The sequence below is a fragment of the Ambystoma mexicanum genome, chromosome 13 (assembly GCF_040938575.1).
Source record: "Ambystoma mexicanum isolate Mex_15411 chromosome 13, UKY_AmexF1_1, whole genome shotgun sequence".
In the NCBI taxonomy this organism is placed as follows: Eukaryota; Metazoa; Chordata; class Amphibia; order Caudata; family Ambystomatidae; genus Ambystoma; species Ambystoma mexicanum.
The window spans coordinates 518,915,951-518,942,335 of NC_090938.1; the positions used below are offsets into that span (position 1 = coordinate 518,915,951).

Consider the following 26,385-nt stretch of genomic DNA (forward strand, 5'->3'; position numbering starts at 1 on the left):
CTGGCACAGCATCTCTGTTAGTTGTCCCACATTATAACTCCACCAGACTGGGCAGATCCTCCTCAGTCCAAGCGTTGACCATCTGGAACTCTCTACCCCTGCACATCCGCAATACTGACAATCACTTGGCATTCAGAAAGACACTCGAAACCTGGCTCTTTCCTCCACCCTCTTGAATCCCTCACATACTCGTACCGTTGATAGGCGCACAGAAACACTGACCCAAACACAAAAACACTCCTTTCCACCAAAACCCCCACTGATGCCGGCAGCGTTTGAAGCGTGAGACCATGACACATTTTCGTCCTCTCTCCACACCCCCTCACTGACAGACTATCATACATCACCCCCACTCCAGGCCCCTTTCCCCCCGCTCAAATTTTTGTTCCAAAGAGACCACATCTAGCGAGACCAGCCAATCGCATTGGACTAAGAAATATGACATTGAAGCCAAACTCCATCCAAGCTTACGGTATGTATACCTTGCACCACGGTCTGTGAACACAGGTTGCATGCACAGTCACCCATCCATCCATCCATCCATCCATCCTAGAATGCAGCTATGGTTATTCTATTATGGTCAGCACACGTAGCCGTCCACACTGATACCACTGGAGTACCTCTACACCTCTGCCATTAGTTTACAGCAACAACCTACTAAAAATGTTTGTCTAGCTGGGCACACATCTAATCTCTAGCACTAGCATTGCATCTTAAACCACCAACAGCACACACCTGACCTACAGGATGCCTACAGGAGCCCAGTCTGTCCACCTAAGTCCTAACCTGGTAAAATGAACACATGCATCTTTAATTTAACTCTTAGAACCTCCGACACATGGACTGCGGTCACTGAGGGCCTTCCAACCACAAAGTACATTGAGGCCATACAAATGGGGAAAGGGGGCTATAAGAATGACGAATACAATAAAATAAACAGTCCCTTCGCCGAATTTGTCAAAGAATTTGTCAAAAAGGTACCTTGATGAAAAGTTTAAGGTTCTTTATGAATCTTTAAGAACTTGGATTTTTTTTTTATGGGGAAAGATAAGAAAATATACTAGGTATGGGGCAATGGATTAGTTGGGCAAACTGAAAGCAGGCGTGCGAGGGAGGTTATTAGGTGGAAGCAGCACTTTGTGAAGTAGGATAAGTATCTGGGCATTTTCCTTCCTTAATAGGATGCAAAAAGGGGTAGAAGGCCTGGGAGGAGGGGGGGAATCTGGCAAGGAGCAGCAAAGAACAAGTTACTCTGTTACCTGGTAACGTTCTTTCGATGGGATGGTCCGACGACGTATTCCATATCTATGACAGTAATCACCACAGCTGTGCTGCTTCGGAAAATCTTTCAGCGTCTGCGTCGATGACATCAATACGCTGTCCTCGAGGGCCTCCTTCGAGCCGACGTCACCAGATGTTTTAAGGAGGACGCACAACGCCCGTAGCCTCAGTTGTAGTTTTTTCCCCAGAATGTGTGGCACCAATCTTCTGCCAGTATGACCACAGAAAGCCTTGCGGAAACGTAAGCTGCAATCGCATAAGAAATTCTGTAGCGGGGTAGGCAGGGAGGGAGCGATATGGAATACATTGTTGGACCATCCCATCGAAAGAAAGTTACCAGCTAAGAGTAACTTGTTCTTCGAGTTGGATTGGGTCCTCCGACGTATTCCATATCTATGACAGACTCCCAAAGCAGTACCAACGTATGGTGGAATGAAAAAGAATTTAGAATATAGAAAATTTAGAATGCCCAATCAAATTGCAGAGTAAAGGACCGCTTTGCCGAAGGCCAGATCCTGCCCATGGATAGAATCTAGGGAGTAGTGTTGTCCAAAAAGTATGGACCGAAGCCCAAGTGGCTGCTTCACAGATGTTACGAATAGGAACACCCCTCTGCAGGGCAGTAGAGGCAGCCATACACCTAGTAGAATGGGCCGTAAGCCTACCGGAGGGTCCTTGCCTGCCAAGCGGTAACATTCAGAAATTGCCAAGATAATTCATCTAGACAAAGTCTGCTTAGTAACAGCTTGTCCCAAACGCCTTCCAGCGTAACCTATAAAGAGCTGATCATCCACTCTGACCCGGGACATGCGTGAAATGTGAAACTTAAAGCTCTCCTAGGATCAAACCTATGGAGCCTCTCCTCTTCCTTACCAGGATGCGCAGGAGGATAAAATGCTGGAAGAATGACCTTCTGGCTTAAATGAAATTCCGACACCACTTTCGGAAGAAAGGAAGGACGAACTCCAAGGACAACCCTGTCCTTATGAAACACAGTGAAGGGTAGCTTAACTGAAAGTGCCTGCAACTCACTCTGTGAGCAGAAGTGACCGCAACTAAAAATACAGTTTTAAGGGTTAACAGTCTCAAAGGACAAGAATGTAAAGGCTCAAATGGAGCACCCATTAGAAACTTGAGAACAAGGTTAAAATCCCAACCGGGCACCTGGAAAGGTGACGGTGGGAACACATTAGCGAGCCCTTTCAAAAACTGAGAAATTAAAGGAATTTTGAAATAAGAACACTCCTCAGACGAGCGCTTAAATATGGACAGCGCAGCCAGGTAACCTTTAATGGCACCCACTTGCAGGCCCTTGTGGGCTAAAGAAAGCAAAAAAGACAGAACCAGAGGAATGTCACATTCAAAAGGATCCACATTCTTAACCCTGCACCAGTCGCAGAACTTTCTCCATCGGCAAAGGACCTTTTTTGCCGGCCGTCTGGCTGAAAACAACACCTCCATCACGTCTTCAAGGAGGTCCCAATCCTTATACCGCAACCTTTCAGAAGCCAAGCGTGAAGGTTGAGGGATCTGACCTCTGCCTGGAGAACCTGACCCCCCCTCCCATGAGAGCAGATGGTCTCGGTAGGGAAGACAACGTGGAAGGCAGATGGACAAGTCGAGAAGGTCCGGGTACCATGTCCTCTGGCCCCATGCTGGAGCAATGAGGATCATCCGGGAACCGAACCTCTAACCTCTGCAGCACTTGCGGGATGACGGGGACTGGAGGAAACACGTACAGCAGTAGGAAGGACCACTCCACCACAAACGCGTCTCCTAAGGCTCCTCTTGGAGGAAATTCCCAAGAGCAGAACCTTTCGCACTTCTGGTTGACACTGGAGACGAAGAGATCCACTTGAGGGGTCCTCCAAAGGGCGAAGATCTCCAGGAGAATCTCCTGAGCCAACTCCCACTCGTGAGATCGCGCTCTGCCTGCTCAGAGCGTCCGCGGTCTCGTTTTCGTCTCTGGCCAGATGAACTGCTGAGATCGAAATTTCCTGCTGGATGGCCCAAAACCAGAGCTGCATCGCCTCCATGCACAGAGGAAGTGACCCTGCCCCCCCCCTTTTTATTGAGGTAATGCATGGCCACTGTGTTGTCTGTCAGAATCAGGACATTCTTTCCTCGTACAGTTGGCAGAAAAGCCTTGAGGGCAAGACTGACGGCCCTCAGCTGCAACAGATTGATATGGAGTCTAGACTCCGACGGAGACCAACGACCGCTGACTGTCAACTCGTTGGCATGAGCTCCCCATCCCGTGAGGGATGCGTCCGTCACGATCGTCACCTCTGGCCAGGGTAGCCAAAATGGAGCCCCCATCAGATTGCCTGTCGGCCCACCACAGAAGGTCCTGAGCGACCGAGGGCGGCACCTGAACGGGGTTCGACATCCTGCCGGAGGACTGTGACCACTGCATCTTGAGAGCCCAATGCAGAGATCTCATCCGCAACCGGGCCTCTGGCACCAGAGAATGCAGGATGCCATGTGGCCAAGCAACCTCAAGAACCTGAACGCCGGGAGACTCTGGGCATGTTGAAACTTGTGTACCATCTGCTGAATGTGACGAGCCCTCACCTGGGGAGGAAAACACTGCCCCAGGGATGTGTCGAGCACTGCTCCGATGTACTGGAGCCGTTGAGTTGGCGTCAAGTGGGACTTCTTTAAGTTGAGGGAAAAGCCCAGCTTGTGAAGGGAGTGGCAGGTGACAGATGATCCAGGACTTGCTCAGGAGAGCTTGCCCTGATCAACCAATTGTGCAGGTATGGGTAGACGTGAATCCCCCCTTTCCTGAGATACGCTGCCACCACCACCATGAGCTTGGTGAAAACCCTCGGGGCGGAGGTCAATCAGAACGGCAGGACCCGAAACAAAGTGCGAGTCGCCAACCGCGAACCTCAGGTACTTCTTGTGCTTGGGATGGATCGGCACATGAAAGTAAGCGTCCTTGAGGTCGAGAGACACCAACCAGTCCTGAAGTTGAAGGGCCTGGAGGACTTGAGAGAAAGTAACCATCTTGAACTTGTCCTTCCTGAGGAGCTTGTTCAAACCGTGCAAGTCCATGATGGGTCTCAATCCCCAGTCTCGCTTCGAAATCAAAAAATAAGGGGAATACCATCCCTTCTTTCTCTCTGCTACAGGCACCAGTTCTATGGCACCTTTCTCCAGCAGGGCTTGTATTTCCCACGCAAGGAGTGGATCTGGACTCTTCAAAGAGAGATTCCCTGGTGGACTGTCGTGAGGCCTCTGCCGGAAAGAAAGACAGTAGCCGTGGGCTATTATCTCCAGAACCCACACATCTCAAGTAATGGCACGCCATTCTACAAGATGCTGCGCCAGCCTTCCCCCAACCGGCGAACCATGGGACATGGCCTCATGACTGAGCTGAAGCGGCTGCGGCATTGCCTGAGGGTAAAGAGGCAACTGCCCAAGCGGCCTTGGCACCTCGAGTACCCGGTTATCCACCTCTGGCACTCCTACGGTGGCCCCTTTGACTTGCAGCTGGCCCCTTTGACTTGCAGCTCCTCTCGATCTACTAAAGGATGAGTAATATCGAAAGGAACTTACCCTCCATTGCTGTCCCCTAGGACAAAAAGGCAGAGGTTGGTGAACTGCAGCAACGACTTCGCTGCAGCTTTGAAGGTCTGCAACCTCTCAAGGCTCTCGTCAGCCTTGCTGCCAAAAAGATGTTCACCATCAAAGGGCATGTTGAGGGGCCGGCCTTGCACATCAGGAGCAAACCCCAACTTACGCAACCACGCAAACCTGCGTATTATGGTGCTTGCCTCCATATACCGGCTGACACAATCTGCCGTGTCCAGACCCGACTGAACGTACTCGCACATGCCATCCTGCACCATAGCAAGAAAACCATCCCGTTCCTCCCCTTCGGGAATGTGATCAGCCGCTAACTAAATACAGTTCTACAGAGTGTGCGTGAAACGTGACAAGGCACACACAGAGTTGGCTGCCTGCTAAGCCATACCCCCTGAAGAAAACACTTTCTTCGCCCAGCCATCAAAACGCTTGTCGTCCCCATCAGGAGGGACGGTAGGGTACGACGCCTGCTTTGCTGGGGCCATAGCCGCCTGCACCACCAAACTCTCCGGAGAGGGTTCCTGGTCAAGTAGCAGGTGTTGCTACTGGTTGGATGGTATTTTCGCGGCAAAGACTTGCTCACTGCCGGGAGACTCTCCGGGGCAGTCCAAGCCCCTGCCACCCTTCTTTGCAAGGCCATATGGAATGGCAGTACCGGGTCAGTTGGTGGACCTTGGTCGAGGATATCCGTCAGGTCATCCTGCAGAAAATCCACTGGTGGCGCAGAACACCCCAAGTATTCCGTTACCATCGACATAAGGCGCCGGTATGAGGACCCAGCATGAGTGCCAGGCTCAGGCCTACAGAACTCCACCTCCGGAGAGGTGTCCAGACCACTGGCGTCGTGCAACGACTGACGCAGGTCTTCAATCTGGCTATGACTAGACAAAATCTCGTCTGGTACTGTATCAGGAACCAACCCTTCCTCAGATCCTTCATCCACCTCGGAAATATAATCCAGAGGCTGGAATGAGGGCACAGAAAAAGGGACAGATATCTTTAGCCTTGGCCAGAGCCTTTCTAGGGGATTCACCCGTGCCATGGGGTACCTCAGACAAAACAGCCTCGAAAGGCATCGAGGAAGGCGTTGATGGAATCGGCGTCTAGCGTGGTGCCGACAGCTTCGACACAGTCCTCGAGGGCAGAGCCCCGAGCGTGTCCTTCGACAGCCTGGCATTGCATTGACGGCTTCCTCGGAGGCGGAGCCTCGAGAGTTCCTCGATGACCTCGGCCCGAAGGCGTCGATGTCTTCTTCTTCGAAGACTTCACAGGCTCCAACGGTCTCAAGGGCGTCGAGGACCGAGACCTGGAACGGGCATGTATAGAGCGACCATCCTTGTCCGACCGGTACCTCGAATGCCCCGGTGATCGCGACGACTGCTCGAGCCTGAAGGAGTGCGAGTGGTGTCTCTAGCACGGTCACAGCCGTTGACTTTCGACGGCGCGGACGGACCGGAGCCCTGCGACTGAAAAATCGCCATCATCTCCTGCCGAAATGAATCTCATTCGGCAAGAGTGGAAAGCTTGTCGGGACAAGCAAACCGCCGACGGGCAGAGTCCTCGGACGAGGAAGGCGACCGGTGACGACGCTTCCGTTAGTGCCTCGAAGAGGCAGAGGAATGGCGGGACCTACTCCGGGACCGAGACCCCCCGGACCGATGACGACGATGCAAAGAGTCGCCCCTTGAATCGTCAGTCGAAAGGCCGGTGGACTTCGACTTCTGGGGCTTGGCCACTTTACCTACAGAAAGCTTCTTCTTATGCTCCCGCAAAGCCTTCGATGTAAGCGACTGGCAGTCCACACAGTCATCTGTGTCGTGGTCCTCACCGAAGCACCAGAGGCAAGCGACGTCCGAATCAGTCAATGAAAACCTAGGACCCGCAGTCCCGACACTTCTTAAAACCCGGCCCTGGGGTAGAAGAAGACAAAGACATCATGGATATCACAAACTAACAGGTTCGAGGAACCGAAAGAACAGAACTCAGACGAGTCGAGGCGCCACGAGATCTCCGAAGCGAAAACGTTTGCAGAAAAAAACGGAACTGAGGCTACGGGCGTCGTGCGTCCTACTTATAACTTCTGGTGACGTTGGCTCGACGGAGGCCCTCGAGGACAGCGTATCGACGTCATCGACGCAGACGCCAAAAGATTTTCCGAAGGAGCACAGCTGTGGGGATTACTGTCATAGATATGGAATATGTCGGAGGACCCAATCCCCTCGAAATATAGGTCTGAAAAGAATAGGGAGGGGGAATGAGTCGATATTGTAACAGAAAAGTCAATAAAGTACATTTAAAAAATAGTGACAAAAAAGGCACATAATCACCATTCAGGCAACTCATCATAAGGAAACATTCACACTCCAAGATACACTTGCGTGACAATTTCATACTTTTTTCAGATGAGTCCACTTTGCCATTGGGAAAGTCTGTTGCATTGTGCTGCAGGGGGATGCTTGAGACAGCTAAATCTTGCGTTTCGTTCTGCTCCAAAACAGCCTGCAGGACAGCCATTTCTTTCTGTAGTTTTTCCAGGTTATTCTGCATGATCGCACGCTGCTGTTGTGGAAGGAAATGGATACAGTTTTCAATGACTTCTGCTTTACAAACCAGCCTGCTTGGAGAACTTTACGGAGCATTGTATGTAATGCAAAGTACAGACATTTTAATTCAATTGATAAAGGGTTTAACGTTGGGCTTTGTTAGATCTATCAGCAAGGGATGGACCAAGGAAATTAGGGAAGTGAAATATTGATCAAGTAGCCAAAAAGTACAGTCTTCCTGTGAACGTTCTACTCTCATGGATAAAATATTTCCGGCATTGTAATAAGTACAAACACAAAGAAAAACCCAACAATCAGCAAATATGAAAAGGATTCAAGGACGTTTAGGGTCTTGGCATTGTAAGACTACTACGATGGTGATTGGCACAGTATTTAAAAAATAAAAAAAAAAAATCAGAAGATTGTAAAGTGTTTTTGAAAGATTTACATAGGTCTATTACTAGGGATCCTGCACAAAGAAAACATACATGCAGCAGATTGTACACTTACTAGTTTAACTAGAAATCACAATCATTCATACGGATGTTATTTTAACTGAGGTATTTGAACGGGAAAGGGCCTAGTCCTAATTGATCATGGCGGGACTTCGGAGAACCTGTGCATTCTAGCAGGAGCCTTCAGCATAAAGTGTACATTTCACTTTTAAAATTAAAGGAATGGTTCGGTCAAAATGTTTTATTGCCCCTACGGGTCGGCCATGTGTTTTTAAGCCCAAGTCGCCCGATTTTAGAAAAATTTCCTATGGACCTTACCTGAGTTTTCGTCCATTAAACACACGTGAAAATAGGCACCAGGGAGCTGCCATTTTGTGATAATCCTATCATTTCCCCCATCGCCCTGGCTGACCTGCTTTTGCGGCACTAAATCATATCCCCCGCCCCTGAGCTTGTCATCAGCAGACGCGTACCGCCCATTTCACAACGCCAAAGCACTTCTCGTGTCAACATTGGCTGCGCTTCAGCTAATGACGTGTCGCCATGGAAGTGGCAGGACGCCTCTTTCCTCAATAAGTATAAACAGACCGTTTCACAACACACAGTAGCAGATTTTCGATTCCATTCCTCTCTCTGTGTTACTTTGAGTATTCTGTGACTCGTTTCTGTGCTCTGGTCAGCTACCTTCGTTGCTTGTAGCCCGTGTGGACAGATACTAGTACCACCGCTATCAATTATTTTAGTTTGTGCAACACACAATGGATACAATAATGCCCTACATGTACGAGCCAGAGTATACTGAGGAGGAACTACTGGAAAGGGAAACACGCGAAAACGATGGGGCTTCGGACAGCAGTTGGCAGGACGAATCAACGGATAAAGACACTGGACCTAGTCGCATGGACGGTGTTTCCACCTGGTGCACATGCAATTGGTGCGAGCTAATGCCGACCGAGGAGAACTGCTGCGAAAACTCGGGATGTGTGGCCTACATTTCAGAAGGCGAGCCACGACCGCAGTGCATCACCGAGCTGCCAGACTTCAGGGCAGCCTGCCTCACACGGTCCGTGTTGAGGATAATGATGGTGCTTATGCACGAACTTCGCGCAACTGTTCGTCCTCGTAATCAGATTAACGAGTAAGTATACTCTGCTTGTCATGCCACTCCTATTTCATGGTCTTCTACTATATCCAAAATTACATATACATATCATTGTAACGCATGAAAGTCGTTCAATAGTGTGCAGTGTCTAGATAGCATTTGTCCAAACAGAATGCCATTAGTTACAAGAATTGTCATTGACAACAAACGTTTTTTAAACTTATCTTGGTAATTTAAAAAAAGTTTGTTTCATTCCTTTCCACAGGTGGTACAGGCTGGTGGCCTATCGTTCCTTTACATGGTGGCTTCACGGGAGGCTTGGACACCGCGTTCGAAGAGTGATACCCGCCTGTGCCGTTCGTGCCATGAGAGAAACGTTCGAGTGACAGCGGTCAGTACAGGGGATTTTCTCTCGCTGTGCTGCAACCTGAACTGCACAATGTGTAAAGTTTTGTATTTTTGTGTCATCAAAATAAGCTACAAAATAAAAAAAACCACATATATTAACAATGGTTGTTTCGATTTTTTAAATCAATCAAGTGTGTCTCCATTCAAGGATGGACATCAGACACCTGTGCTCGGAATGGGTCAAGTTCAGGTCGCTGTGAAGCGGGGTGGTCACTATCTAAGCTAACATAATATATTATCAATAATGCATGCACTAAATAACACTTGTTCAAAGTCTTTCAGTCGGTTATGTCTCTATAAAAGTCACATATATCAATACTATCAATTAACACTGGATGATACAGGCATTGGGTCAAGGGTCTTGACCACTATGATACACTGTTTGAAGTGTGGGTCTGTGCTCACAAGTATCTCCGATATGTGGCATTTGTTATTGATAGGCAACAATATACTGCATTAGGGGTCTAATGTTAGTTGGGGATCTGCTAGGTGGCCATCATGGCGTGGTCAGTGGTCTGGCACATGAAGAGAATACCTTGCAGGGACACAGGGTCAGAATGGCAGTAACTAACGCTCACCTGGTTCCCACTGAGGCGCGGCGTCGAAGGCGCAGAACTCTGAAGATGGACAGGAAGGGCCCCTCTATTCTGGCTTCCCTGGCTCGTTGGATACCCTCCTGTGCGTGAAAAGGGAGTATTACCAACTGTGGAACAATGCTCAAGCCTCCCACTCCCTTCCAACCCTCCACGATACCTCCTCCACGATTCCCAGTGAAGCCTCACCTTAGGGTTTGGAAGGATGAGCTCTCCATCCTGCTTCTGATGCAGGGGCGCGTTGAAACCCAGTTACTTCACTGGATTGAGGATTGATGGGAGTTCAGGTAAGCTCGACTGTTCAGGTAAGGCGCTGTAAAAGTTCTGTTCAAAAGTTCAAGCTTAATAATAATGTTCGTTGTCTAATTGCAGCAAGCGCTAATGCTTATGTCTTTATCCCCTTAGGGGCCGGGGTTCGGAGTGCCGGAGATATGGCGCCGACCCGAAGTGAAACAGTTCTGGATGAGCGCTCAGGTAATGTCTTTGCATTCGCTCATTCAATGTCTTTGTCTTTTTTCCTCTAGGCGCCGGGGCGTAGCTGAATTCGGAAGATCGCTGCTGAAGATGGAAGCGCCTTGCAAAGGTGAGTAAAATGCAGCGCTGCAGTGATCGAAACAAAATGCCTTTAAAATGATGTCTTCCTTTTCAGGGCCGTTGGAGAAATGACTCCGGGGTGCAGATTTAGCAGGTAAGGGCTTTTCTTCTCCTATTCTCTTCCTTTCTCCCCTTGCAGGTGTTCCAGGGTGCTGGCAGGCGTGGCTGAAGTCAGGATGCAGGAGCTGACACGGTGAGCGTCGAGCTGCTAGGTGCAGAACAACGCGAAACACGTGTGGCTGTTCGGGTGGGGTTTAAATAGCCTTGGAAGAAGTTCCTGGTATGTATCCTTCCCCGACCACACCCGGGTGGTGCAGTAGTCCTACAGGTAAAGTAGTCCCATTCAGGCCTCAAGAGGGCCTGGATGAAGCAGCAAGGTCTGCATCAGGTAAGTGTGCACCCAAGCACTTAAACACATATCCTCTATGAGCCTGGCGCCTAAGGCGGCAGGACTGGGGTCCGCTATGAGCCTGGCGCCTAAGGCGCCAGGACTGAGTCCAAAGGGCCCCGACTTGGGCCCGCTGAGACTTCCCTGGGGAAAATGATGTCTGCCTCTGGGGTTGCTGGGCCCGGCCTGGCTCCTTGGAGGTAGGCATCATGACAGTAACTTTCCACTGGCGAGGGTGCGTGGGCAAGGACACGTTTGTGGAGATGAACGAGCTATGTGCTTGGTTCAGGCCGGTTCACATGCAGGACCGTGATCTCAGAGTGATATGTTACATTTATTAGCTGTTGCAAATACCTCTGGAGTTTTCCAGTCAGAGTGGGAACGAGGCTGTGGGCCATGTGCTCTGCGCGCTGTACTATCGCAGTGAGGTCTGGTCACCAAAATGGAGTGGAAAGGGGGTACAAAAATGGATGCCCCGTGTCCTGCTCAGTGTTCCCGTCTATGCAAATGTCATGCAAAGTTAACATCACACAAGGGCAAGGGACGGGCGCAAACGGCCAAGGTGCCAAACAGCATGTACACTTCAAAAGGTATCCCACGCCCAGGGGCCATCGCTCACATGGCCTCCTCAGACCCCGTGTCTCCAGGCAAGCCTCCCGAGGCAGGCCGCCCCCCTGCAATCCATATAAGTGTGTCTCCATTCAGCAGTCTTCCTGTGCCTTATCTGCACGCCCCAGGCCCATCCATCCCACCCCCTATAGCAAAGGCGGTTCGCACCCGGGGATGAGCGCTGGCATGGGGGGCTGTGACGGGCGCAAGCGGCCAAGGTGCCAAACAGCATGTACACTTCAAAAAGGTATCCCACGCCCAGGGGCCATCGCTCACATGGTCTCCTCAGACCCTGTGTCTCCAGGCAGGCCTCTCCTGAGGCAGGCCGCCCCCCTGCAATAAACATAATACCACGACATACACACGTCATTCATTCACAAACACACCCCTGTTTCTAATACTTTATAAACCACTTGATATGTCTCATGAGAACATCTTTGTGCTTTGCAAGTCAACTCCTGAACCTTCTACCTGAGAAGCACTGAGATGTATGCTAATCTGCTCGTCGCCGTACTATCTATGACCGCTTCGAGCAAACTCGTCAGTGTGCTACCTGTGGCCATCTACCTGTTCTCCTGCAACATACTGCTCGGCCTGCTGAATCCAACTGTTTGTTGGTCAAGGTAAGGCCATGTATTCTAGTCATATTTCGGTCATTTTTACATTCAATCTATTTGCTATTACAGTACCCAATAGAGCTATGGTCATTGGTCTCATTGCTATTGACTTGAGTTTCAATTGTTATGCTATCAATAGATCTATTTATTTTCATCTGTGTCAATTGTCATCGAATTGCATCCTTCAGGGGTCCAGTCTATAATGTAAGCATGGTTCCTTTTCGTGCAAGACAAAACAGAAATTTCTGTAACTTATGCAAATACTAAGCCGCACATGATGAACTGGTATAGTTCCGGCGACCAAAACAAACCTTGCATTGAGCATGGTATGGTTAATTTACTTTATGACATTTTTATTCAACAAGGTTTTATAATAATCTTGATATTTACTTTTCAGAACATTCAACAATGCCTGTCTGTTCGATTAGCGGTTGCCCTTCGAAGACCCATGCTAAATCTGAAGGCACTACAATGCATGTATTCCCGAAAACTGTTGATCGAATAAGAGAATGGGTCAGACATTGAGGATATCCACTGGATGAGCTGGAAAGTAGAGTCCAATAAGTCTTTGAGGACAAGAGGGGTGATCGATACCGCATCTGCAGCCGGCACTTTCTCTCGAACATGTACACCACATCTTGGGTAACAAAGAAGAAGAAACGGCGATCGACACGAAAATTGCTCGCAAACGCTATTCCCACTCTATTCATCCACAATCCGCCACTGGTGAGTCACGTGTCCGTTTTTAGCTTTAGGCCTTGCGGTAGTGTGTAGGTAGCCGAATGGATTCATTGATATTTTAGGTGTTTCCAATTTGTAATACTTTCGACATTGATAAGAGTGTATAGCTTTTTGAATAATGACATCAATATATTATTTTTAGATTTCATAACGCACAAACGAAATCTATATATGGGCAAAGGGAACTGTGCTATATTCCGCATTACTCAAGTATTCTGTCTCCTTACACGGCAATTTTAAATATTGGCATTTCATTATCAAACAATAATTTACCTTTAAAACTTCTTGACTATCCCTTGAATCTGAAGCAAGAACATTCTACTTCCATCACGTGCTCGCAGTTATCAACCACTTCTAGCGCGTATCAGGTAATCATACTTGGCTATTCCACTACAGACTTGTTTTATGCATGTCAAGTAATAGTTTGTATGTATCGTGTGATTATTTTCCCAATTGTTTGGTTAGTGCTTTCCAATTGATATACACCTTAGTTGTCGTCCCCTGGTGTTTGTTTTCAGTTATAATTAGTGTTATCCATACTAATGCAAGTACTGTCTTTCAGGGAGATGCTGAAGCGTCCACCACAATGACAACAGCCCTAGATGTTCTTCAGCAGCCCGAGGTATGGATACCGACAGCTCAACTGACCGTGATCATCGGGACTGGAACACTTGTCGTTTTGATTGTTCTACACCAGGTTTCATTTGTGGTTAGCCGTTGATAAGTACCTGTGCGGTCGACCCAAAGCGTGTGTTGTGTTTTCAATATTGTAATCCTTACTAATGCAAATACTATGTTTCAGGCAGTTGTTGAATCGTCAACCCACGCACTTGATGCAGAGCCTGACATTCAAGTAATTCCGGTGGAAGCGGGAACATGCGGATACGAATCGGCGCAACAGCTTTCGGAAGTGCGCACCACATTGACAACAGCCCTAGATATTCTTCAGCAGCATGAGGTATGGATACTGACAGCTCCATCGAGCGTGATCATATAACATGATTCCATTTGCTATACTTTCTTCCCTATTAACGCAAGTACTGTGTTTCAGGGAGATGATGGAGCTTCCACTACAATCACAAGATCCCATTTAGATGATGCAGATGTAAAGAAATCGGAGAAATAAGTCGATTAAATCTGATCATTTTTAAATATTCCTTGATTCTTTTAGACAATGCAACATTTGTGGTCATCTCTTTATATGTACCTATGCCGTCGACCCCAAGTGTGTGTTATGTTTACGATATTGAAAACCATACTAACGCAAGTACTGTGTTTCAGGGAGTTGCTGATGCCTCCTCTTCAATACAATAATTCGTGGCAGTCCATGTAGAGCCAGAGGTATGGATACTGACATCTCCATTGAACTAGGTCATCAGAGCTCGAATACTTGTCGTTTGATTGTCCATACAATGTTTAAATCGTGTTTGGCTATTGAGATGTACATGTGTGTTCGTACTCATGTGCGTTTTACGCTAACAATATTTTGATACACCGTAATGAAAATACTGTGTTTCAGGGAGTCGATGGAGCCTCATTCCGTGCGGTTTATGCGGATACAGAAAATATAGCCGTTGCAGCGCAAGAGGAAGGGGAGACATGCGGATACGTATCGGAGCAACAGCGTGCAGATGTTGAAGGTCGAGTCAAAAAAGTTGTAAAGAAAAGAAACCAAAATAAGGTTAGTTACAAACAGTTCATAACTTTAGAATTTTTTTTGTGCTGGGGACTATTTTATGTTTTTTTCCAGTCAATTGTACTATACGTTATCTTGTGTTTAAACTGAACATCCCTTTTCCAATATGTCCTTTAGTTACCCGTGGGTCTACGAACTATACATACACAGACAGTGAAGCGAATGACAGATGTTGCTTGCCAGACCATTTACACTATGGAGGAACTATTAATTCAGACGCGGCATGTTGAGACTCGGGATGCTCATGTCCAATGGCCAGAACATGAAATTAATGTGTCCGGAGAATCCAGCAAAGTTTTATTGGACCATTGCTACAGTACGACCGCACCGCCGCATCAACATGATACTGGAAGTATTGAAGATAGCTCTGAAGTAGTCGCAGATCAATTCACACAATCTACACCCGCCAAAAAATTGCCACCAAAAAAGCTGTCGACTTTGTTGTGTTCTCCCATCAATGTTGAGGTAGCAGATGTTGAAATGACAGAATGAACCAGCAGCAGCATTCAGCGACGCATCAGAACTTGATAGCAGCGATATTTCTTTCAAATGTTGTGATATGTCCTCAACGTCACAGGCCGAAACAACTTTGACGCAGGATGACAGTCTAATGAAAGAGGGCAAATACATAGTATTCAACAGTTGTTTGATGGATATTATAAGTATGCTGAAATGTGGGCATTCCGTCAGAGGGAAAGTATGTGGGAAGCCATTGATTCATGTGACTCGTCAAAAACAAAGCAGTAACGTCACAATACATGCCGCCTGTAGATTACATCATACGTTCTCATGGTCTGCACAACCGATGCTGGGGAAACTGCCAGCAGGAAATCTAATGTGTGCAGCTGCATCACTTTTTAGTGGCTCCAGTTTTAGAAAGTTAAAGTCTTTCTTTCAGTTTGTGGGACTCCATTTCATTTAAAAAACGCAGTACTACAAATACCAACATGATTATCTGTTTGCCGCCATTAGTGATGCTTGGAAAATTGAACAATTGTCTCTAGCAAGTACATTCGAAGGCAAACGATTCAGGCTAGCTGGCGATGGACAGTGCGACAGCCCTGGATTTTCTGCCAAGTACTGCACCTACCACTTTCAGGACATGGATAGTAAGAAAATTGTGAGTTTGGTGGTCGTGCAGGTAACACAATGTACATCCTCAGTGCCATGGAGAAATTAGGATTTATAAAAATCAGTGGAATATCTACAATCGAGGGGAATGCACATCGACCTCAGCCACGGACAGACACGTTTCAATTGCCAAGACAATGAGAGAGCAGTTCCCACATATTAAACATCAATTTGACGTATGGCATCTTGCAAAATCAATCAATAAGAAAATCTCGGCTGCAGGGGAAAAAAAGGTTTGGAAAGTATTTCAGAGTGGTCCCAGTCTATCAGCAACCATCTTCGGTGGAGCTCCAAAACTTGTGAAGGATCAGTGGAAATACTACTTGAAAAATGGCGGTCACTGATGCACCACTATACCAACGTGCACCGCTGGTCAGAAAACCTACATTTCCACCAATGTGAACATGGCCCTTTATCCCCAGTGGAGGCACGGAAGAAGTGGTTAAATCCATCTTCACCGACACACAAAGCCACTGAGAAGATTGTTTTCGATAAAACTCCATCAAGAGATTTGAGGGGACTGACAGAATTCTGTCACACAGGAGGTTTGGAGGTGTTCCACAATATTTGCCTAAAGTACAGGCCAAAGCGCTTGCATTTCAGCTTACAGGGCATGAGACATAGGACTCTACTTGCCACCTTGGCCCATAACGAGAATCTCGGCCTTGAACAATCTAGGACTAAGGGTAATGTAAGGATGCCTCGCTACACTAAGGCCTTTTCAAAAAGTAGTAAGCAATGGGTGATCAAACCAGTCTATGAGGAAATGGAGTTCGACTTTGTCAAAAGCCTTATTGTTGCTGTATTAGAGAAGCACAGATATGGAATTTTGAACGTTTTTGTGCAGAGCACTGATCCATTGCCACCCAACATTGCCACTGTGCCATGTCCACCCAAAGGAGAGCTGGTTGTGAAGTACAAATCCCGGTTTAAATAATTGTAATACGATTGTCTTTTTGTAAATACATTTTATTGTACAGTGTGCATACAAAGTACGCTAACCCTAACCCCTCCCTTCACCATCCTGGATGCCGAACTACCTGGGTGTCATCTTTGAATTCTCTCTCTATTCACCTCATATTGCTGACCTTGTCTATATGTGTATGTATATATTTTTGTTGATGTAACTAATTTTCGCAATCTCTTATAAATGCTGGGCACTGTTAACCGAGGGGAGGCTTGCGTATTGCAAATAATAAAACAAACAATAAATCTCACTTTCAACTCAACTCCTCGGGTACTTTATACTTTCCCTGACCTTCCCCAAAAAATTAAAAGTCTCAATAGTTATGGTTCTTTGGGGCTTCAAAGCTCGCAGACGAGGACAAAATTGGGGCGTTAGAACGAACGCGCCAAGCGAGCCGTTGCAGATGGGAGAGAAGCCAGTTCGCATTTGCACATTGAGGCGCACTACATGGATGGATTCGAAACTTCAAGTTCTCACAGATGGCTTTACTACAGGATGTTGCAAAGAAAGAATGTATGCTCATTTCTAGTGAAGGTCAGCGGCTTTGATTTTCAGCTTGCGCCCTGAAGAGGCCCACAACTCGCACTGGCAGTATAAGGTTCTATTGTTTTTTGACCTTGAGAGACAGGGACCATGCAGAAAGAACTTCATTTGAAGGGAGGGGGGTTGAGGGTTGCAATAACGTTTGAGACGATAAGGCAGAAAATTCTTAAACTAGACCGAGTTTCATGTTAGTTCAGTATACGAAAAATCGTTGTCAAGAGCACAGTGGGATTTACAGACTGCATTACGCAGAGACCCAATGGAAATTGCAAATATAATGTAAGTAACTCTTCAGACGCTTTTATACCGGAATGAAGAAATTAATGAATGGATGCATGAATAAATGAATGAATGAAGAGCTTTGAAAAGGTTTGTGGGATCGTCCTTGTAGCGGGCACATGGGCATGCAGGTCCACATTCCACACGCATGTAGACAAAGTCGTTTCTCATTGTGTACTAACCTCGATTTATTTGGTTAGTTTTCGCATTGATTTTAGAGCTGAACATACTCCATTGCACTATCCTTGAAAGCAAATAGTTTCAGCTCGGCCGTAATAAATAAAATGAATAATATTAATAAAGATCGGCTGGCGAGACTAATTATAAATGTTATGTTTTCAAAATAGGTGCATCCTTCCCCTTTTGCCCGTCACCAGTTTCAGACAACGGCAGATGGATTTTTTAACCGCCAGCTGCAGCCTAATGTAAACAACTGCGCCATTCTGATGATCTTATGGGACGATCGCCAAGGGCCCATATGCCTTTACGCGGTACTAGCGGCTAGAAGCAACATATCAACCTTTACGCTGGCCTAGTGCCTACTTGATGGAACAGCCTTGCGGTTCAACGTGCGACAAAAGTGCTTCTTTGAACGAAAACCAACACCCTGTGTACCATAAAGGAACAGCGCGTGACTCACGATAACATTTTACGGATTTGCGGATAGAGAGAAAAGAAAATAAATGACTTTCGGAGTTCATATGGCAATTGCAGAATATTCTATAAACATTTAATGTCAAATAAATGTACTTTACCAAATTTACTGTGTTGCTGTTTGATTTTAAAGTACAGTTTCATATTCCGAATTGTGGCGCGCTGTGTTGTGAGCTGATCTGTGTTGGTTTCCGGGTTCTGTGTGAAGTCGCGTAGAAGACGACTGGGCACGTTTGCCTACGCAGCACAGTAACGTCACGGAGAGAGGCGGGGAATATGAATGTTTTGATAATGTCAGGCTCAGGGGCGGGGGATATGATTTAGTGCCGCAAAAGCAGGTCAGCCAGGGCGATGGGGGAAATGATAGGATTATCACAAAATGGCAGCTCCCTGGTGCCGGTTTTCGCGTGCGTTTAATGGACGAAAACTCGGGTAAGGTCCATAGGAAATTTTTCTAAAATCGAGCGACTTAGGCTTAAAAACACATCGCCGACTCGTAGGGGCAATAAAAAATGTTGACCGAACCATTCCTTTAATGGGAAATAAAAACAAAATGTGCCCCAAACCACACCACATGGTAAAGTACCCAAGAAGGGAACAGATACAAGGTCTGCAAGTTCCAAACTAAGCAACTTTTCTCTACACCACAAAATAGTATCCCAGATAGAAAGGCCTACTAACCATGTAGAAAGTGGACCTGCACAGAGGTAACCGATGCCTAGAGGGAGAGGGTTGGGGGTCGGGAGGGAACTAGGTATGCACAACTTCAACGAGCCACACATTTTGAAAATGCCGATGTTCCCCAGAACGAGTGAGCTGGGTAATTCGCAAGATCCCTGGCGCGGAAGCAGCACAGAGAAAACTCTCCCAACCGTTTGGCCTGTTGAAAATTGCTATTAGAAAATATTAGCTTCCATGCTCTTGTGAAACAAGCAGAGGCAAAAGCCAATAGGTCAGTCTTTATAAATTGAAGCGGCTACGATTTTTCTGTCTTGCCCACACAGGACCGGTTTCCCCTCTAAATCTGCAAAGCCAGACCGATTGGCTTGGACAGTGCTGGTTATTGCAGATTGGTCACTGACTAGAATTCCCAATGCTGCCACTTCATGAGGTCTGCCAGATTCCAAAGCACTGTGCGTTCTGCAGCCTTACGTGTACTTTAATTTCTCTGACCAGCACGTATGATGCAGACTCCAGAAATCAGCCAGTTCTCATTGGCATATACATCAAGCGCAATTTGGATTAGGCACTTATGCTTTGTTATTGCAAATCATGGAATATGTTCACACTGGCTGTATTACACAACGTTGGAAAGTGATGAGTAGGAGGATGGTTTGAGAATAAACATGATGGCACAGCGAGTAGAGCGCTTGCTTTGACATCCGTGCAAAGCCTGCCGACAGATGTTCGAATTCTGGCTGGGGCAAACTCAGCCTTTCATCCTCCCGAGGTCGATAAATGAGTACAACACACTGTGGGTAATAATAAGCAGCGCTCAGATGCCCGAGGGTTAGTAGCGCTATACAGGGCTTTAAGTGGGCTGGGGCCAGCCGGGCCGTGCCTCGGCATTCTCCAGAAAGGGCTCCCCAGCTGGGGCCCACCCTAGACTAACCACAGCTAGCCAACACCTCAGGCAGCCCGTGTAGAGGCTGCACGGTTACACGAGCTGCCTGCAGGTGTCAATACTTCAGTTTAGAAAAAAGAAAAAAGGTGATGCATTCCCTTTTTTTCTAAACCGAAGTACTGACACCTGCAGGCAGCTCGTGTAACCGTGCAGTGCGGGCTGCCCGATGTTTATGTACTCGAAACAGGAGGAGGGCTGGACTGCCCACTCCTCCTTTTGTTCAGGAGTAACTAGTCATCACCCAGCATGAAGCCTTTGCTTCATGCTGGGTGATGACTAGTTACTCGGAAACAAAAGGAGAGACCGGCCCCTCCAGCCCTCCTCCTGTTTCAAGTACAGAGACAACAGAAGCAGGCAGACCTTTCATTCAAAGAGCCAGTGGTTAAAGCCAGCTCCTTGAATGAAAAGGCTGCCTGCGAGCTGGGGCACATTGGTGTCACACATTTTGGTGCGCCCAGCCCTTTCTTTGGTTTAAAAGGAGGGGCTGGGTGCAATGTTAATAATGGCAGTGTGCCCTACCTCCACCTCTTACCAGCCGCACCCGCTCTTAATGGGGGCTGGGGGCGCTCTCTTTAGGGGGCGTGTCCTTGAGCTACACCCCCTAACTGGAGCACCCCCCTCGATTTGCAATTCCACTTAAAGCACTGGTGCTATATAAATGTGAATTATTATTATCCATCCACGCGACGTCATCCAGAACATCCTGCTCTACGTACATCAGAACGACAAAGCGCCTAGAAGTGCCCCATAGGTCCCCTGTATTACAGGCGCATTTACTTTCCACTTCACTGGGATCAAAAACATTTAATTACCAGAAGAAAAAAAAACAATGCACCCATTGTCCAGACAACCTGTAAAACTCCAATTGTTCGCCAAAATACACACCTTTTGAAAGAATTCTACAGAACCCAGCGTGATACCGTTTCGAATACAGACCCTCACGAATCAAATGCATTTTATGGGATGGCTTTTAACAAGCATGTTTTTATTTGTACAGCCGAGACGCCACTGCCACCATGCGGCCATGTCAGCTCATTGCATTGTGAACAGAACAGTTCCTTCTCTCAGGCTCCATCCAGCTCCGCCTGGGACGACGTAAATAAACACTTTCAACATACATGTCAACAGGCTAAGGCGCTGACGTCCACATTCGCCATACTGGTGGTCCATGCACCGCTCGCTCTGCCGCTTTATCACAAAGCCACTCCATCAAAGCCTTACATGTCACCAGCACCAAGCCCCACTAGCAGTGAATCACCTTGCCTACACAGTTCTCAGCACATGCACTGCAACTGGCAGAACCCACAAAACATGGGGCAACTCTAATGCTGGGAACACTGGAGTACTGCTGCAGTCTACATCTATGTGGCGCAGGTAGTCTCGAATCCAGGCAAGTCATCCTTCTGAAGCCTATAAATAGCTTAGTTATTTCGTATGTCGCGGTTTACAACTAAACCTTCCATAGACAGAATATCATATAAAACAGTTATAGAATTAAGAAATATTACCCCCAAGGGTGGGCGCTTACCGGGCCAGGTGTCGGCGAGGGACCAGGCAGCGCAAGTTAAGTTGGGAATGGGAGGGTGGGGGATATGTGGAAAAGGGGGTTTAGGGAGAAGGGGAGATAGTCTCTGAAATGTTTTAAAGCTGCAGAGGCAGCGGGAAGAGAAAGAAAGTAACCACAAAACCGCATGAAATAAAAGTTTGAAAGACTTGATCTAGGAGCAACTGATATGAAAACAAGTCATACATAGCAAGTATATTTTCCAAGAGGCACTGGAACTGAAGGAAAATATGTGAAGTGGAAGTAAAGAAAGAAAGGAGGGTCGAAGTGGTCAAGTGGAGGTGAGAGCAAAAATCCTCCCAGTTTCGAAAGTTTGACAGCGAAGTCAAAACACGAAAGGTCCCTCGAACCAGACTGAGGGAAGCCCATGTGTGAAATGTGAAAAAAGCGTGGGGAAGGGAACCCCAACAAGGAGAAAAGGTTTGACCCTGATTGAGGGGAACCTAGTGAACTGCAACCAAATACTATACTTAGAAACTTTTGTTGAAACTGTGTAGAAGCTTGAAGGGTGACCTGGACTTGGGTTATGGGAACCCCCACAGGTTAAACCTGTGAACTTGTGACTCAGACTTGAACGACCAAGAAGGCGCTGGAGGGCAGAGCAAGCCGCCGAACTGTTCGCAAGCCAAAGTGTGTTCATCCATCAAGTGTTCCATCTAACCCTGTGCTATACAACGTGGGGGCGAGAATAAATACTGATCTATATTGCCATTCTGACATTTTGTTTCACCACTGATTTTCCTTTTTTAGATACATATTCGTATGTCACATTAGTTTGTATTCGAGTCACGGCAGGCATTAGGTTTTTTGTTAGTATAGGTCTTTATTGTTTGACTAAGACGGACTAGGACGGTTTCTTTATTATTTGATGGTTGAGATTACGACCATCGTAGTTATAGGGCCCGACAGTTTTCCAACCCCCTTGAATCTAACAAAAGGTTTTGAAACTTGCAACTCGTGTCAGTGTCTACTTATGATACCATGCCTCCATTAGTGCATAAGCCTATTTTGCAATGACACTGGATGGCTGTGACCTCCAATGCGATGCAGTTCGCAGACAGAATAGGGCAACAGTTGCCCAATATTCCAGCCTCAATGCTTTGCGATGAATAGGACATCGATCTAATGCAGCGGTATGCATTCTGTGGCACGCCCGATGTTTTGGACTACTAATCAATCCCTCAAACATTCTGCTTCCTGGGACCGGCGGGAGTATAGTCTAAAACATCTGTCGAGTAAAAAGATTGCAAAACCCTCGAGGGATTTAATAGTTTTTTCTTTTTTTAGTAAGCAGGTTTGTGAAAAATAGTCTGCAGGAATCCACACAAACCTAACGTGTGAATTTGTAGAGTGCAAGTTAACCCGCGTGGAGGGGGGGGGGGGGGGGGCTTCTTGGCATTAAACAAATGGATATTGTTACCAAACTCAGTAGTACCAATTCTATTTCCCATGACAGAAAGGCTGAGTGAACCTGTAAACATGTCAAACGCAGAACCATGAAGCGGATTCATGACTCTACTGATCTTCATACCAAACTTCAGTGTACATTTTTTTTGGGACGATCAAATATATTAAGTGTGTAGGCCGAATGTTGCTGTTCATTTTCAAAAAAGCTCCGTTTTTTTTCATGTGAAAACATTACTTAAAAGTTAAAAATGTGTATTTGGGTGTTTGCGTGCAAGTGTAATTTTGAATTTAAAAAAATAATGTAATCAGCCAGAGTTGCACTACAGTCACAATCAAGTGGCCATACCTGCGTAGTGAGAATCTCGCCTTGAGAGGACAACCCGGAGGAGTCACCAGTATGGCTGGCCTCGCTCTCGTACTCCGACCCTTCACCTGAGGAAAAGAAAAATATAAATAAAATAAAGGCATAATGTTTACACAAAAAACTTCACACAGCATATTCCCATTCTGACGCTTAAATATATTGCGCTTCCAAGTTATATATGGAAGGATACCAGACGCAGAAGCGGTCTCGGGCAACCTTTTCAAATCAGACTAAATATTTTTTAAAGGAGAAATGTATTTATGTACAGATTCAAAGTCACAATTGAGAACCTCGGAAATGTAATTTGTGTGATAAGTGGTCAAGTTGTTCAACTTTGAAGTTTATGACCTTTGTTTTAATCCCAAAAATCAGAAATGACTAACTGGATGTGGCTCAAATTATACAATTATGTAATGTAAATGGGTCCAAACAATTGCACTGCACATTCATACTCCCTATCCGTAAAACGCGTGTTTCAAAAACATGGTCCTCAACTGTACTCCACATTAGTCTATGTTCAGCACCTTGTGTGCCAGATGCTATTTCTACATGAATAAAATATTCTTTGACGCACTCTGCTGCTCTACAGAGCCACTTTTTCTCACATTGGAGAAACAAAAAGGAAAAAAACAGTAAGTTAATTCCCATTCTTAATTCTTGTTAATTGCAGGTGCCGTCATATGCAGGTTACCATTTTGAATGAATATGGCTTTTTTTGTTCCCTAACCCAGCCATCACGGCACCATGGCACTGCCCTGGCGTCCATTAATGGGCTCAAATTGAGACAGTGCAAGATCTCCCCTCCGTCCCTCCATTGCTGGACTACAGGGAGCTACTGATCTACATCCTCCAAAGGCGTGAAATTGAACATTTTCACAAGAAAAGAATGGCCGAGGTCCCCTTTGGTTTGCAAAATCCACGCCGGTCAGACGTGGTTAATCTGCATGCAAAAAAGATCAAGTGTTTTATTTCAGAAAGAATGATTACCAATGCAAATTCCATACCGGATGTTAATGTATGGACCCTCAAACCTGCTTTCAATTTGGACTGAAATTGGTCAAAGCAGGCTTTGGCAACATATTCCTGTGTGTATATGGGCTTTCATATTGGTGTAGGAAAACACCGATTTTGTCTTTCCTTCTTAATGCGCATGCATCCAGGATGACTGTATCCTGCAGTTTCATGTCTGGTGTGCATGCATCCAATCAGCTTGCGCCCTGCCACTTACCTTTCTTTCTTCGGCCAGCATGGTAAGGGGCAGGCACAATTAAACGAAAGCTACGTAGCCCTGTAATGTATGCTACATATTTGAGTCAGTCAGTTATTCTCATCCCGAGTCCATGGTCCCAAGTCCTCTTCCTGGTTTGGGGGTGATTGACCGTATGAAAAGTGACCACGGCAAACTGGCTGGGAAAAAAAAAAAACAGCCCGCATGCGGTCCCTTTTCATATGGCCGAACACCACCACCCACACGCCAAACCTCCCTTCCCTACTTACCTGCTCACTCGCCGCCTGATCCGCTTCAACCCGGTGGCGTCTGATCCGTCCCGCTAGCGTGGGTCGTATCCGACGCCGCAGGTTCCGCATTTCTTTTTTTGTTTTCATCCCTCTCCTCCGAAATCGAGGAAGCGGGGAGACACCCCTGCAGCCCCCCGTAGGCCAATACACACCAAACACGGGGAGCGGGGCACAACCCTGCGTTCGGTATGTATTAGCCAATTTGACCGAATATATTCGGTCGAATGGTACAGGCCAAATTTGGTCAAATGTACCATTCAGCCAAATGTATTCGGTAAAATAGGTTAATACCCCTCTTCCTCCGTCCCAGTTATCACTTTTCCACCTTCCCAGTCCTCTCCTCCTCAGTTGTCCCAGCCGTCATCCCCCCCTTGCATTGTCCCAGTACGCATTCATCCCAGTAGTCATCCTACCCTCTACTTCCTCCCACTAGTCGCCCCCATAATCCTTTGCCCCAGCGTCCACCCCTGGCGACCTCCTGTGTTATCCCAGTTCTCCTCCTCCACTGTTTGATTTCTTATCCTTTCTCCCATATGTATTTAGTTACTTATATAGCGCACCTAACCCAGAAGTATCTGGGCGCATATTTTAGTTCTGCACCTCCATTCCAGTGCTTCACTTGTGCCCTAGTGCTTTGTTTCAGACCACCTCCGTCCTAATCCTTGAGTTTTAGACTGAATACATGTGTAGTCTGTTTTCCTAGTCCTTGGGCAGTCTCAGCCTCTCTTGTCCTTCCAGCCTGTCCCTTCTATGTTCTTACTTTCTCCCTCTTAATGCACTTTTCCTCTCGCTTGCCCTTTCTCTTTTCTTTGCTTTCCCGGTGGAGTCATTCCAAAGAGTGGACATGGTGCAATAGACGGCAATGAAACAAAGACAGTATGGGTGCACGTTGCAAAGCATAACATGTGCACAAGAATGTTATTCTATTATGCGGAAACAAACCCTCCTATAGCCAACGTATAGATCTGCGTTAGCATTTCTACATTTCGTAAAATGAGGGCCTTACTTAGCTTGAAGCACGCACGCAACTCAAGCCCTGACATTAAAAAACGCAAATGGCAAGGGACGACTAACGCAGCCACTACAGTTGTGGAGGTAGACGGCAAGGCACGAATGCTGCTCAAATGTTGCTCAGCCAGAACTGTGCTAGACTTCACGCTATTGGATCTTCCTTGCATCAGGTAACACTAGCTTTTTGACATGAACGCGATGCCCTCTTTGCTTGGGCATAACGGATACATTGTGCTGGATATTGTATGGCACAATATTCTCATTGTACTGAAAGCAGATATTAAGCAATGCATGCCCCCCCCCCGCCCCCTTACACATGGTCTCGCATAACACGTTTGTGTGCAGGAGTAAAAATACCAGGTTGCAAGCTACCAGCAAGGCATAGAATGTTACTCGCCTCCTCAATTCTCCACATACACAGAGCAATTAATTTCTTACGTGCAAAGTCAATTATCCCTATCTAATGGCTAGTGCGCATTTTGGGGCCGGTTTGTGTTCTATGTCAGAGTGGTATGCACCTACTTTTTGGCCCTGGGGTCTACAGGTGTGCATGTTACTGAAGATACCCGACCAGCTTGTACAGAGATTAAAATCATTGTGTAGGTCTCTGGAGCAGCCTGTGCAAACTGCAGTATTTGAGCATAAACTGCGGATGTAAAATGTTACATGTGTTTAAACAGCCAGCAGAGGATTATAGCAGGG

The 26,385-nt window shown here is 46.8% G+C and overlaps 1 protein-coding gene across 3 annotated transcripts in view; it reads right to left on the minus strand.

The window, feature by feature from the left end:
- The window catches only part of BRCA1 (BRCA1 DNA repair associated), a 560,494-nt gene that overhangs the window by 257,265 nt on the left and 276,844 nt on the right, over positions 1-26,385 (minus strand). For all 3 annotated transcript variants that reach the window (XM_069634200.1, XM_069634199.1, XM_069634201.1), the window contains exons 11-12: positions 23,137-23,222; positions 7,269-7,434 (exon numbers count right to left, since the gene is read on the minus strand). In XM_069634200.1, the coding sequence (XP_069490301.1) occupies positions 7,269-7,434; positions 23,137-23,222 (252 nt within the window). The remainder of the gene's footprint in view (positions 1-7,268; positions 7,435-23,136; positions 23,223-26,385) is intronic.